This window comes from Vulpes lagopus, chromosome 6, assembly GCF_018345385.1.
Source record: "Vulpes lagopus strain Blue_001 chromosome 6, ASM1834538v1, whole genome shotgun sequence".
Lineage (NCBI taxonomy): Eukaryota > Metazoa > Chordata > Mammalia > Carnivora > Canidae > Vulpes > Vulpes lagopus.
This window is the reverse complement of record NC_054829.1, coordinates 32,581,538-32,596,625: the sequence shown is the minus strand read 5'-3', so window position 1 is coordinate 32,596,625 and position 15,088 is coordinate 32,581,538. Positions and strand designations below refer to the sequence as shown.

At 35.5% G+C, this 15,088-nt stretch overlaps 1 protein-coding gene across 13 annotated transcripts in view; it reads left to right on the top strand.

The window, feature by feature from the left end:
• Positions 1 to 15,088, top strand: part of GPHN (gephyrin) — a 627,564-nt gene that overhangs the window by 284,052 nt on the left and 328,424 nt on the right. For all 13 annotated transcript variants that reach the window (XM_041759177.1, XM_041759184.1, XM_041759182.1 and 10 more), the window contains one exon: positions 8,831 to 8,888. In XM_041759177.1, the coding sequence (XP_041615111.1) occupies positions 8,831 to 8,888 (58 nt within the window). The remainder of the gene's footprint in view (positions 1 to 8,830; positions 8,889 to 15,088) is intronic.

Here is a 15,088-nt window from a genome sequence, read left to right as displayed (position 1 = left end):
TATCTCCTAAAATGGATAAAATTTAGATAGGTAAAGATAAAGAAAAAAAGTACTTTATATGAGAAGCACTGTGTGAGTTAAGGTGAAGTAAGAGTTAAGATGACACTACACAAATTACCAGGAGCAAAAGTTGGGTGTGCAAATGAAGTTGCCTATAGAGTTAGGAAGATAAAGGGCAGGACCAAGGAAGTCATAAGTGTTAGGCTGAGTAATGCTGTTATTATGAAGTCACCGAGGAACAACTCACATTTCTTTGTTGAGGGAAATAACATATGAAAGTACATTTCAGAAGTATATTAGAGTTCCCTGGAGAAACAGGCTAATAAGATGAAGATTAATGCTAATATAAATATAGATATGAATATATGTAGATATAAATATATGGAAATATATATAGATGAAGATATGATTGCAAGAATTGAGTCACACTGTTATGGAGGACACGAAGTTCAAAATCAGCCACCTGCAAGCTAGAAAACCAAGACAGCAGATGATATAATTCAGTTCAAGTCTGAAGGGGACCTAGTGCTTAAGGCTAGGAGTCCTAAAACTAAAGAACCAGAAGCCCTGATATCCAAAGGCAGAAGATGAATGTTCCAGACTGTACATATACATTGTAAAGATCAAAAAGAGAGAATTAACTTGGCCTTCCTTCGCCTTCATGTTCTATTCTGGCACCCAGTGGATTAGATAAAACCTGCCTCAACGGGTGAAGAGGTATTTTTACTTAGTGTACTGAATCAAATGCTACTCTCTGCCCCAAAATCCTTCAAAGACACGCCAGAAATAATGATTTTTTAAACATTTAAATTACAGTAAATTAACATAGAGGATATTAAGGAAACATGTATAGCAAAAGTTGCTGTGGCCAAGGTCGAAGAGATTACCGCCCGTGTTCTCCTCTAGGATTTTGATGGATTCCTTGTCTCACATTTAGGTCTTTCATCCATTTTGAATTTATTTTTGTATACGGTGTAAGAAAGTGGTCCAGTTTCATTCTTCTGCATGTGGCTGTCCAGTTTTCCAAACACCATTTGTTGAAGAGGCTGTCTGTTTTTCCATTGGATATTCTTTCCTGCTTTGTTGAAGATTAATTGACCATAGAGTTGGGGGTCCATTTCTGGGTTCTCTATTCTGTCCCAGTGACCTATGTGTCTGTTTTTGTGCCAGTACCATAATGTCTTGATAGCTATGGCTTTGTAATACAGCTTGAAGTCCGGAATTGTGATGCCTCCAGCTTTGGTTTTCTTTTTCAACATTCCTTTGGCTATTTGGGGTCTTTTCTGGTTCCATACAAAGTTTGGAATCATTTGCTCCAGCTCTGTGAAAAATGCTGGTGTTATTTTGATAGAGATTGCACTGAATGTGTAGATTGCCTCTGGTAGTACAGACATTTTAACAATATTTGTCCTTCCAATCCAATAGCATGGAATGTTTTTCCATTTCTTTGTGTTTTCCTCAGTTTCTTTCATAAGTGTTCTATAGTTTTCAGAGTACTGATCTTTTACCTCTTTGGTTAGGTTTATTCCTTAGGAGTCATGGCTTCTGGTGCAACTGTAAATGGGATTGATTCCTATATTTCTCTTTCTGCTGCTTCAGTGTTGGTGTACAGAGATGCAACAGACTTCTGTGCATTGATTTTATATCCTGCGACTACGCTGAATTCCTGATCAGTTCTAACAATTCTTGGTGGAGTCGTTGGGTTTTTACATGCAGGATCATGTCATCTGCAAAGAGTGAAAGCTTGACAACTTCTTTGCTGATTTGGATGCCTTTTATTTCTTTTTGTTGTCTGACTGCTGAGGCTAGGACTCCCAGTGAGTGCTATGCTGAACAACAGTGGTGAGAGTGGACAACCCTGTCATGTTCCTGACCCTAGGGGAAAGCTCTAGTTTTTCTCCGTTGAAGAGGATATTAGTTGTGGTCTTTCGGTTTTTCTCCGTTGAAGAGGATATTAGTTGTGGTCTTTCGTATATGGCCTTTATCATGTAGAGGCATGTTCCTTCTATCCCTAGTCTGTAGAGGGTTGTTATCAAGAAAGGATGCTATATTTTGTCAAATGCTTTTTTCCATCTATTGAGAGGATCATATGGTTCTTATCCTTTCTTTTATTAATGTTGGTAGATCAGGTTGATTGATTTGCAGATATTGAACCATCCCTGCAGCCCAGGAATAAATCCCTGCTGGTCATAGTGAATGATCCTTTTAATGTACTGTTGGATCCTGTTAGTTAGTAACCTGGTGAGAATTTTTGCATCCATGTTCCTTCATCAGGGATATTGGTCTGTAATTCTCCTTTTTTGGTGGAGTCTTTGGTTTGGGGACTGAGAATTGAGTTTGGAAGCTTTCCTTCCATTTCTATTTTTTGAAACTGCTTCAGAGGAATAGGTATTAATTCTTCTTTAGATGTGTGGTAGAATTCTGCTGGGAGGCCTTCTGACCCAGACTCTTATTGGGAGGTTCTTGATTACTGCTTCAATTTCTTTGCTGTTTGTGGGCCTATTCAGATTTCCTATTTCTTCCTGTTTCAGTTTTGGTAGTTTATATATTTCTAAGAACATACCCATTTCTTCCAGATTGCCTAATTTGTTGGCATATAATTGCTCATAATAGTCTCTTAAAATCATTTGTATTTCTTCGGTGTTCATTGTGATCTCTCCTCTTCCATTTATGGTTTTATTTATTTGAGTCCCTTTTCTTTTCTGTTCTTTTCTTTTCTCTTCTTTCCTTTTCTTTTCTTTTCTCTTCTTTCCTTTTCTTTTCTTTTCTCTTCTTTTCTCTTCTCTTCTTTTCTTTTTGATAAGTCTGACTGGGGGTTTATCGATCTTACTAATTTTTTCAGAGAACCAGCTCCTAGTTTCATTGATCTGTTCTACTATCCTTTTTTTTATTTCTATATCATTGATTTCTACTCTAATCTTTATTATTTCTCTTCTCTTGCTGGATTTAGGCTTTATTTGCTGTTCTTTTTTTCTAGCTCCTTTAGGTGTAAGGTTAGGTTGTGTATTTGAGACTTTTCTTGTTTCTTGAGGAAGGCCTGTAATGCTAAATACTTCCCTCTTAGGACCACCTTGGCTGCATCCCAAATGTTTTAGACTGTTGTGTTTTCATTTTCATTTGCTTCCATGTATTTTTTAAAATCCTCTTTAATTTCCCGGTTGACCCATTCATTCTTTAATAGGATGTTCCTTAACCTCCATGTATTTGTGGTCCTTCCAAATTTTTTCTTGTGGTTGACTTCAAGTTTAATAGCATTGTGGTCTGAAAATATGCATGGTATGATCTCAATCTTCCTGTGCTTGTTGAGGCCTGATTTGTGACCCAGTATGTGATCTATTCTGGAGGATGTTCCATGTGCACTTGAAGATAATGTGTATTCTGCTGCCGTAGGATAAAATGCTCTGTATATATCTGTGAATTCCATGTGATTTAGTGTGTCATTCAAAGCTCTTGTTTCCTTGTTGATCTGCTGCTTAGATGATCTGTTCACTGCTCTGAGTGGGGTATTAAAAGTCCCCTACTATTATTGTATTATTGTCAATGAGTTTTTCAAGTTTACTTAGTTATTAATTGATTTATAGATTTGGCTGTTCCCAAGTTAGGGACATAAATACTTGCAACTGTTACATCTTCTTGTTGGATAGACCCCTTTATTATGATACAGTGTCTGTCTTCAGCTCTTATTGCAGTCTGTTTAAAATCGACTTTGTCTCATAGAAAGATGGTCACTCCAGCTTTCTTTTGATGTCCATCAGCATGATGAATGGTTTTCTACCCCCTCACTTTCAATCTGGAGGTGTCTTTGGGTATAAAATGAGTCCCTTGTGAGCAGCATATCGATGGGTCTTGTTTTTGTATCCATTCTGATACCCTGTGTCTTTTGATCGGAGCGCTTAGTCCATTTACATTCAGAGTAATTGTTGAAAGATAGGAATTTAGTGCCATCGTATTACCTGTAGAGTTGGTGTTCCTGTAGATTGTCTCTGTTCCTTTCTGGTCTTTGTTACTTTAGGTCTCTCTTTCCACTCAACAGGTCCCCTTTAATATTTCTTGCAGGGCTGGCTTAGTATTTACGAAGCCCTTCAGTTTTTGTTTGTCTTGGAAACTCTTTATCGCTCCTTCTATTGTGAATGACAGCCGTGCTGGGTAAGGTATTCTTGGCTGCATATTTTTTCCTGCTTAGCACACTGAATATATCATGCCAGTCCCTCCTGGCTGCCAGGTCTCTGTGGACAGGTGTGCTGCCAGCCTTATGTGTCTACTGTTGTAGGTTAAGAACCTTTTCTCCCGAGCTGCTTTTAGAATTCTCTCTTTATCTTTGTATTTTGCAAATTTCACTATGCTGTGTCATGGTGTTGACCTGTTTTGGTTGATTTTGAGGGGAGTTCTCTGTGTCCCTTGCACTTGAATGCCTGTTTCCTTCCCCAGATTAGGGAAGGTCTCAGCTACCATTTGTTCAGATATACCTTCTGCTCCCTTTTCCTGCTTTTCTTCTCTTATGGAACTTTTGTGATATGGATGTTATTTTGCTTTATGGCTTCACGGAGTTCCCTGAATCTACCTTCTTCAACTAATAGTTTCTAATAGTTTTCATTCCCTCTTCTTCTCAGCTTTATTGTTTTCCATAATTTTACCTTCTATATCACCTATCCTCTCCTCTGCTTCTTCAATCCTCATAGTGATTATATCCTATTTGTTTTGCTTGTCAGTTATACTTTTTTATTTTTTTATTCTTTTTATTTTTAGCCTGACTAGTTTTTAGGTCTTTTATCTCTCCAGCAAGGGTTTCTCTGGGGTCGTTTAACCTTTTTTTCAAGTCCAGGTAGTAGTCTTATGACTGTTGATCTTAATTTTTTTTCAGATACATTGCTTATTATTTTATATGTGATACGTATTTTTCTTTCTTTTTCAGCTTCGTTTTCTTTAAAATTTTAACTTACATATCACGGACTCACTCTTCTGAATAATTTGTCCTTGTTTTTATGGTCTCCACTTGGCACTGCATTTTAATTATAGCATTTTTTATTTAAGCTTGCCTAAATTTTAGTTCTTTCTCGATGGTATGGGGTTCTCTAGTGTCTTCTATGGTTTTTTCAAGCCCAGCTGATATCTTTATAATCGTTTTAAATTCAGTTTAGACATATATACATATGTATGTATATATATATATATATATGCAAGGAAACAAAGAATAAGCATACTTATGAATTATATATAAAAAATTAGAAAAATTGAAAAAGTAATAAAAAACTGAAAATAATAATAAAGACTAAACAATAAAAAAACAGTGAATGCTAGATACTATTTTTCCCTCAAGCTAATGCTTTGTGGTCCTCTGTGATCAGTAAACTTGGTGTGAGTGAGTTGTTTGTGCTGGTCATCTGTAGGAAGGGCGTGTTGTGCTGATTCTCAGGTGGACATGCCCTCATGGAAATGTGCCATAATGGTGCAGGGAGGCATGGGTTCATGTATGCAGCTCTGGACTCCAGTAGGTTGTGGTGTTTTGCTCTCTGAAGGCTCTCAGCACAGATGGGCATGATGAATATGGCTCCTGCTCTGCTCTCTAGCCCTAAAGATGAAAATTCCCATCACCCACCCTTCAGTGCATCCTCACAGAAGACCGGTCAATCACTCCTGTCTTCTTGGTTTCCTTCAGAATTCTGTGTTCACCCTGCCTGTGCATGAGTGTTCTTATCTCAGGCATGCAACTGAGTTTCAAAACTCCAACCAAATTTTAGGGACTCCTGTGGTGAGAACCCGCACTGTTCCTCCCAAGGAATGTCTTGCCAGGCCTCTGCCTTTTGCCCCACCAGTCCCAGGAAAGTGTTTGCACAACCACACAGTGGTTGACAGTTTATGGCCACACAGAGCCAGACTGGAATCTGTACTCACTGTCCTCAGCCTGCTTCCATGGTCCTGTGCCTGGGAACAGTGCCACACTTAGGCACCACCCATTCTTTTAACCCATGAGACTATGCCCTCATACCTGGGATTTCACCGCTTGAGCACCTTTAAGCCAGGCCCCTCTGTATGGTATCGTAGCAGCCTTCTAAAAGTTCTGATTCTGCACTCCACTGCTGGTAATACTTTGCAGTAGCCTCCTTAAGTAGGTTCCCTCCCTGCTGCTTTCTCCTCAGCTATATCATACCTGATCAAAGTCTCATTTCCTACCTTCCAAATGGTGGTACGTTTCTACTCGTAGACTTACAGCACTTGTTTTCTCATACCTATTGATTTCTCAGGTGTTCAGAATGATTTGATATTTATGTGGTTTTCTAGGAACAAGTCAACTTTAGGGTTCCCTACTGCCCTACTCCACCTATTGATTTCTCAGGTGTTCAGAATGATTTGATATTTATGTGGTTTTCTAGGAACAAGTCAACTTTAGGGTCCTTTTTTTTTTAAAGATTTTATTTATTGAGAGGGAGAGACAGCACACACACATAGAGAGAGAGAGAGGGTGAGAGAGTACTGCAAGAGTGAGCACAGGTGGCAGGAAAGGGCAAAGGGAGAGGGAGAATCAAGCTCGCCACAAGCAGGGAGCTCTTTGCAGTGGGGGGCTCCCCCTGAGATCACGACCTGGGCTGAGAGAGACCCTATAACCAGCTGAGTCACCGAGGGGCCCCTCCTCTGTCATCTTAACTCCTCCTCCATTTACATGCCTTTTTAATAGTTAAAATCATTGTGATTGATTTGAAGTTAATGTAGGGATACTAATCTAGAAGCCTACCTTCCCTATGTTGGGATTTCAGCAAAAGCAATATGTGTAGCACTGGTGGTCAACATTATTCCAGAGAAAATGATTTTTTTTTTGAAATAAAATTGAAGTTTATAATAGCAACTTTGTTTTTATTTTTTCTTCCACGAGTCAACCATTATCACCATTGCATCTTTGAATCATTATTGTACTAACAAATCTAAACTATTTCTGTAATCTGTGGCATTTACTTAACAGTTGTTGTAGACTGCTTATACTATTACCAGTCTACTTGATAATGATGGATACTTTTTAAAAACTTTATTTTGAAATAATTTCAAACTTTCAACTTCTGGCTAGTTCTATTGTGACACCTAAGTACATCATATTACATTTGTTTACTTAGTCTGCTTCTTTTTATGTAAGACTATGATTTCTTTGCATTCTCATTTTCTGGGCTGTATCTATTACATAACATAAACTCAGACAATAAAATGAATAACTCATTATTTGTAAGACTGTAAATTGTCCTTGAGTTTTCAATAGCTCTTTCTCTAATTTCTTTATTGATATTCCAACAATCTCAACTTTTAATTTAAAAGTTTAATAATTGACAGTGCAAACACTTTTTAAGTGCATACTTCAAACCTTTTATGGGTAGTTACATAATTTTTCATTTTGATAACATCTAGTCTTGTTACTTATCTTACTATGTTCTTATTTAGTATATCATTTATATATGTTGTATAATATGAATTAAGTTAAATGTCATTAATGTTTCAGCATTCAAACATGGCACTTTAAATCTAGGAAGTAGTTCTCAAAGCAAGGTTTGAACACTTTTTCCATTAGCAAGGATAATTGTAATATTAAAGGGTTTAAATGTAGACTTTTTAATAAAATTAATTTGTCTGGATTAACTTATTAAAAAAATTTTAAAAATATAATTTAACTCAATATATCCAATATATTATTAGGATGCATTCAGTATTTTTATTTTTTTTTATTTTTTTTTATTTTTTTTTTAATTTTTATTTATTTATGATAGTCACAGAGAGAGAGAGAGAGGCAGAGACACAGGCAGAGGGAGAAGCAGGCTCCATGCACCGGGAGCCCGATGTGGGATTCGATCCCAGGTCTCCAGGATCGCGCCCTGGGCCAAAGGCAGGCGCCAAACCACTTCGCCACCCAGGGATCCCGCATTCAGTATTTTTAAATTAACCTTTTTTTTATACTAAATACTTTCAATTTGGTATATATTTTACACTTAATGTTCATCTCAATTACTTCCTTCAATTGTGAAAATTACTGAATCATTCTGTGTCTCATTATCCTCATCTTTACAATGGCAAGAGTTATAAGAATTAAATTAGAAAATATATGATATAACTGGCAGATGATAAGTGTTACATATAAATCTTAATGACTTTCTTTAAAAAAAAACAAAAACAAAAACAACACAATTTTAAACAGGTGAACATGGCAGTAACCTCACTGCTTTAAGGCAAAGATCGTATTTTAGGGACTAAATTGTAACCCTTAAACATTCATCTGTTTTCCTTGGACAAATATGGACATACACACACATTTCTCTGACTCCTTGTTTAAATTAATTTTAAAAAGAAACAAAATGATTATCGATTCATCAATTGTGACTCATGTACAATACTAAGATGAGATGTTAATAACAAGGAAACTTGGTGGGGCATCTGGGAAGTAAATCTCTTTATTTTCTACTCAATTTTTCATAAAGTCAAACCTGCTCTAAAAAGTAAATTCTGTTAATTAAAAACAAACCACAAAAGGAAATAACATGTCTGCTATTAGTTCTTGCTACATCTTAGTTGTGACAGAGTCCATCAGTAAAAGTAGTAGCATTATTAAAAAAGTATCAATAAGAGAAGTTTACAGCTAAAAATATAATTTTATGTTTCCTCTTTTAGTAGTCATCATCCAACTCTTTTTAAGTAATATATGGAAAATTTAAGCATGAAAAGTTCATTTTTATTCCCGGTTCTTGGGGTGGGCAATGGACAATTAATGGTGGCAGTCTGATGCCTAAGTGTAGAAATAGTCCATATATTTTTATACACTATTGCCAGTTTTGAGAATATTTTCTTTTCCTAATTTCAGGTTGGGTGGGACTATATCAGCATACAAGATAGTACCAGATGAAATAGAAGAAATCAAGGTATAGTATGCCATTTTTCATCTCTAAGAAGACTTAGTATCATGCCGGGTAGGTGGGGAAAGGATTGCTTTTTCTTTATACTATTGAATCTTTGGATGTGTTGGAACGTCATTTAATTCACAGTTATCTTATTTGAATTTAAAAATATAAGATAACCCTCATCAGATTTCAATTACTATTATCAATGCATTTGTATGAAAAATATTTGGAGGATCTAAAAGGAACTCTTTTATGTGAAATTCATTGAAACTCTACTTAAGAAACACTGTACATTATCATTTACTATGCAAAATGGATTATCTTTCAAGTTGTTTTATTTTCCCTGTAAGTTTTCAATAATTATAAATAATACCAGTTTCCAGAAAATATTTCTTGGTTCCACTGAAAACACAGTAGCTAATTGCAAGTTAAAATTTATAGTACATTAAATGAAAACTTGACCTTATTTTTTTTTTTTTACTTTTTTTTTTTTAAATTTTATTTATGATAGTCACAGAGAGAGAGAGAGAGAGAGGCAGAGACATAGGCGGAGGGAGAAGCAGGCTCCATGCACCGGGAGCCCGACATGGGATTCGATCCCGGGTCTCCAGGATCGTGCCCTGGGCCAAAGGCAGGCACCAAAGCACTGCGCCACCCAGGGATCCCAAACTTGACCTTATTCTTGAAAAATTAAATCATCTGTATTCTTCTGTTTTTAACATTTTACTTAATCCTATGGACTATCTTCTGGCATATCATGTGGCCCTCCTCTAAGAGCAATTTACAATCCAATAAAAACTAAACTTACCATATATTATATAAACAAAATTTAACAAATGGATAGCAATAGTCAAGGATAACAATATTGAGTTAACTTGTTAACCATGACATGTAAAGATCTGAACAAATAATTAAGCTTGATTTAATCAAACTTTGTAAAATCAAGTTCAATAAGTTCAAATCTTCATCAGTAATTGTTCATTTTCTCACAGTATTTTGAAATCAGTTAATATCATTAGTCTATTATGTAATATACTATTAGTGCCAATATGTCACATGTATATAGCCAATAATTACATTCTAGCATTTAAAAAAAAAAGCAGGATTGTCAAAAGACTCATTCCAACTTGATATAAATTCATAAAATACTTTGGGAGAAACCTTAGGTCCAAACCAGGTTGTGTTGCTATTAACTTAAAGAGGAAGTAGAAAGAATAAGTTTGAGAAGAAAGAGGGTAAGTTTTGGACTTACTAAATTTGAGATCCCTCTCAGATAACTAAATACCCATTAAGTCATTGGTGAAATCAGCCTGAACCTCAGAAGAAAGGTAATTTTATCTTTCAATTAATATTGAGATTTGTCCTTATCTAAGAATTACTTGAGGGATCCCTGGGTGGTGCAGTGGTTTAGCGCCTGCCATTGGCCCAGAGCACAATCCTGGAGACCTGGGATCGAATCCCATGTCGGGCTCCCGGTGCATGGAGCCTGCTTCTCCCTCTGCCTGTGTCTCTGCCTCTCTCTCTCTCTCTGTGACTATCATAAATAAATAAAAAATTTAAAAAAAAAAAGAATTACTTGAGGCCATCCTAGTTAATGAAATCACCTTAAAAATCTATATAAGGTAGTAACAGTGAACCAAAATTGTTGACCTATTCAAGAACCAAAGGATTCATATATTTTTTATTAGTTTAATTATCAGAAACACTGCCTATTTTTTATAGTGTCTTTTCTCTAAAGAAGTAATTTTTTCATTGTGTTTTTTGAAATTCTAGAGTTAGAATATTTATCCTTCAGGAGATTCCTTCAAAAAAACATGATTCATGGATGACAGGGTGACATTACTTTGATTTTTAAAATTGATTACTGGTGGTATATCTAAAATAGCTTCAGAGAGTTTGAAGCTAGAGGCATAAAAAATATGAAATTGATTCTTGTTTCAAATGTGTTGGAAGAAAACCTGTTATAAAATATTTTATCAACATTTATTTGATGGCACCATTAGCATTTTCAACTGAAATCAGGTATCTTGTTTTGATTGGAGGAAATGTGAAACATATGGTTGTACTGTTCATTTTACTTGATAAATAACAGTAATTTTAAATTATCTAAATAATACAATTGAGTTCAAATTTGAAATACATCCACAATATACCACATGTAAATATTCATGTTTATTTTTATTATTAAAATATGATTGATTAATAAAACATAATTCAGTTTTTACAAAGTATGATAATCTTCACAATATTTCTAGCACTAGAAATTATTATTTAGTTCATCCATAGTTGGAACTCAGCATTTATTGATTGATTACAATAAATCACCACATAGTGGATGCTTGGCCAAAAGCTTAAGGGATAAATGCAAATACATTCCTGGCCCAGTCATGACTATTGCCTGAGTTTTTATTAATTTCCATTCCTTTTATTTAGTTTTACTCTTATACACGTCCCTAAATATTAACATTTATTTGTGTTTCTCTTTGAATTTAATATGAATTGAATCACAGTGTATGCATTCTCTTATGCCTGACTTTGGTTTGAGACTGTGAGATTTATTCATATTGTTGTCTATAGCTAAGTTTTTTGTGAGGAGGTTGTTTTTGTTCTTTTTTTTGGTTTTTTGTTTTTGCTGTAAAATACTCCATTGTGCCTCAAATTATTTAGACATCCTACACATGATGGACATTCACCTTGTTTCCATTTAGAGCTATTATGAAAAATGATGCTATAAAATTCTTATAAAAGTATCTTGTGTGAGAGTTTCTTTGAGGTATATACTGAGGAATGGAATCCCTGAGTTTTCAGTAATGTGTATTTTCAACTTTTCTGTATGAAATCAAACTGTTTTCCAAGATAGTTAGCCAGGTATACTATTACGTTGGGTATGTTTATTTTAAGTAGAAATATTTAAGTATTAATTCTTTATCCACAATTTATATTGGTATAAGTTTATTTTTATATATGGGATGACTAAACTTACAAAATATTTTTCAAATGTACCTTTATTTTCCCAGCCCAATTTATTGAAAAAAAATCTTGTCCTCCACTGGTTTGAATTGCCTCATTATCATATTCTAAATTTTCATGTTTCGACACACATTTACACATACATAAGCCTGTCTTTTCCTGAACTTTTGTTTTATCAATCCATTTATTCCACTGCCAGCACCATATTGCTTTAGTTATAGTGCTTCTTTAACATAATAGGAAATGTTTGTGGGTTTTTTTTTTAATACTGTTGGCTTGTGTATTAATTGCTCCAGATAGTATTACAGTAAGTTTATCAAGTTTCAAAAGTATTCCTACTGAGGAGACTTGGTTCTAGCTAAAATACAGTAGCTCTATTCTTCCCAAATCTTTTCTTTTATAACTAAAAATCCTTGGATATTACAAAATAAACAAGCATAGAAAGACTCTGAGGGTAGGAAGAAGAAATCAGACTTTCTAAGGACTGAAGGACTTGAGGAATGACACAGCAGAGTTAGCTGGGTTTCCTTTTTGTCTCCTATTTAATCTGAACAGGACACTGATGAAGCCTCTAACTTGGAAACACCAAGTACAGACAAAACAAAACACAAACACCTAGGAGAGCCTGTCCCTTAAATTCAAAGGACCCAGGACTAACAGAACAAAAGCCTTTGGCAATACACACCTTACTCTAGCCAGACACCAATGGGCTACTTAGCTTCCCCAGAGTTTTAGCAGAGCCACGCAGAAAGCTGATCTTCCACCTCACCCCTGCTATCCCCAGAAGCAGATGGCAAAGCTTTGAATCCTTCCCCTGGTAGTGTTCATTGGCAGGGCTGAGCCGGGAACTGTTGGTCTCCCACACTCCCATAGAGTAGACAGGGCTCTGATTTCCCTGCTAGGATATTGTAGATGGGGCAAAGTGAGTAGTTGATCTTCTACAGCCCAGGGGAAATAGGCTGTGTTCTCCTTCCTATAGGAGGATATTCTTAATAGAGTCCAGTAATGAGCTGAGTCTCCACCCCCACCAAGCAGCAGTTACACTAAAGAGACAGTGCAAGGTGGAGCTACTCACCACTCTCCTTTACCTTCCATTTCATGTGTCTCTGAGGCCTGTAAGGGAGATGTGACTCCATCCTGGTCTGTATCAATAAGACTGAATGAGATGGGGATAATTGATTTTTCATTCTCAGTAAAAGTTAACCTAGTGCTTCCCCTCTTGGTGTCAGCAGGGTGCAGCAGGCAGCTGAACATCTACCCCATACTATCAATAATGTGGAACAAGGTGATGCCCCACTTTTGCCAGAAACGTTTCAGCAGGGCCGAGAGAGGACCTAAACTTCTTCCCTATTGTCTTTAATGAAGTAGTATGAATCCATTCCTCAATTTTGCCAGAGTGGTGTCAGTGGGACCCAGCAAGAAACTGAATATAGATATTTATATGGCCCTCATACTATACCCACAACAAAGGGACAGCTGCTAAAAAAAAAAAAAAAGAAGATGATGATTAAATATGATCTAGAATTTCATAATGTCCAAAATGCCCTGGGTACAGTAAAAAATCATCATACTAAGAACAGAGAAAACCACAACTTCAGTGAAAAACAAAACAAAACAAAAAAGGCAACAGACACCAACACAAACATGAATCAGATGTTAGAATTATCTGACAAAGATTCCAAAGCAGTTATCATAAAAATGCTTCAACAAGCAATTACTGATTTTCTTGAAACAAATGAAGAAAATAGAAATTACAAAAAGGAACAAAATGTTAATTACAGAACTAAAAAGTACAATCACCAATATAAATGACTGATTAGGGGACGGTGGTGGAAAACAGTTGTGCCAGAGGAAGTGGAACAAGTTTTTCAAGTGCTGAAATAAAGAACTGTCAATCATGAAGCCCAAATCCAGTGAAATTATTCTTCAGAAATGAAAAGGAAATAAGGACACATTCAGACAAAAGAAAACTTAAAGAATTTGCCACGAGAAAACCTACCCTGTAAGAATAAATAAATTCTCTAAAAAGAATTGGAAAGGAAATGAGAAAACTTAATTAAGATTTAAAAAGAGGGAAGCCTGGGTGGCTCAGCATCTGCCTCTGGCTCAGAGTGTTATCCTGGAGTTCCGGGATTGAGTTCCACATCGGGCCCCCTGCATGGAGTCTGCTTCTCCCTCTGCCTGTGTCTCTGCCTCTCTCTCTCTCTGTGTGTCTCTCATGAATAAATAAATAAAATCTTAAAAAAAAAAACCAATATACTCAAAAACACTGTAAATTAAGATGGAATCCTAAGATTTGTTCAAGTAATCCCCAATAAGCAATGAGAAACAAGACACTGAGACAAATAGTAAAATGACACATTTAAATCCTAAAATGTCAGTAATTCCCTTAAATATATAAATAATTCAAATATACCAGTGAAAAAGACAGATTGACATAATGGATTTTTAGAAATGATTCAATATATGTTATTCTCAAGAAACTCATTTCAAAAATAATGACATAGGTAGTTTGAAAGTAAAAAGTTAGAAAAAGATATAGTGTGAAAACATTAATTTCTTGAGATGAGGGAAGTTCTCAAGTCAGTAATCCATGCTGCTTTCTCAAGAAACTAGAAAAAGATGAGCCAAATATTGTCAAAGCAAGAAGACAGTAATTCTCAAGAATTAGTATCAATGGAATTGAAAAGAGTAAAACAATGGGGAAAAAATGATGGAAAAAAAGCTGACTCTTAAAGACCCAATAAAATTGATACACACTAGACTAACAAAGATAAAGGAGAAAAGATAAAATCACTGATACCAACCAGGATTGAACAAAGACTACAACTACAAATCTTCCATCAATTAAGTAGATAATTAGAAAATACTATAAAAACTTTATACTCATAAGTTAAACAACTTACCAGAAATGGACCACTTCCTCGAAACCCCCAAACTACCGAAATTAATCAAGATCAAATAGACAATGTGTATAGTCTTATAAACATTACAGAAACTAAATTTATAATGAAAAACCTCTTAATAAACAAATCTGCAGCCCCAGATGGTTTCACTGGAGAGCTCTGCCAACATTAAAGAAGAATTGACATCAATTTTAGGCAGTCTTTCCCAGAAAATAGAAAGGGAGGAAATACTACCCACCTTATTTTATGAGACTAATATTACTCTGATAACAAAATCAGGAAAACATAGTACAAAAAAAAAAAAAAAACTACAGACCTCTATTTATCATGAACTTAAAATCTACA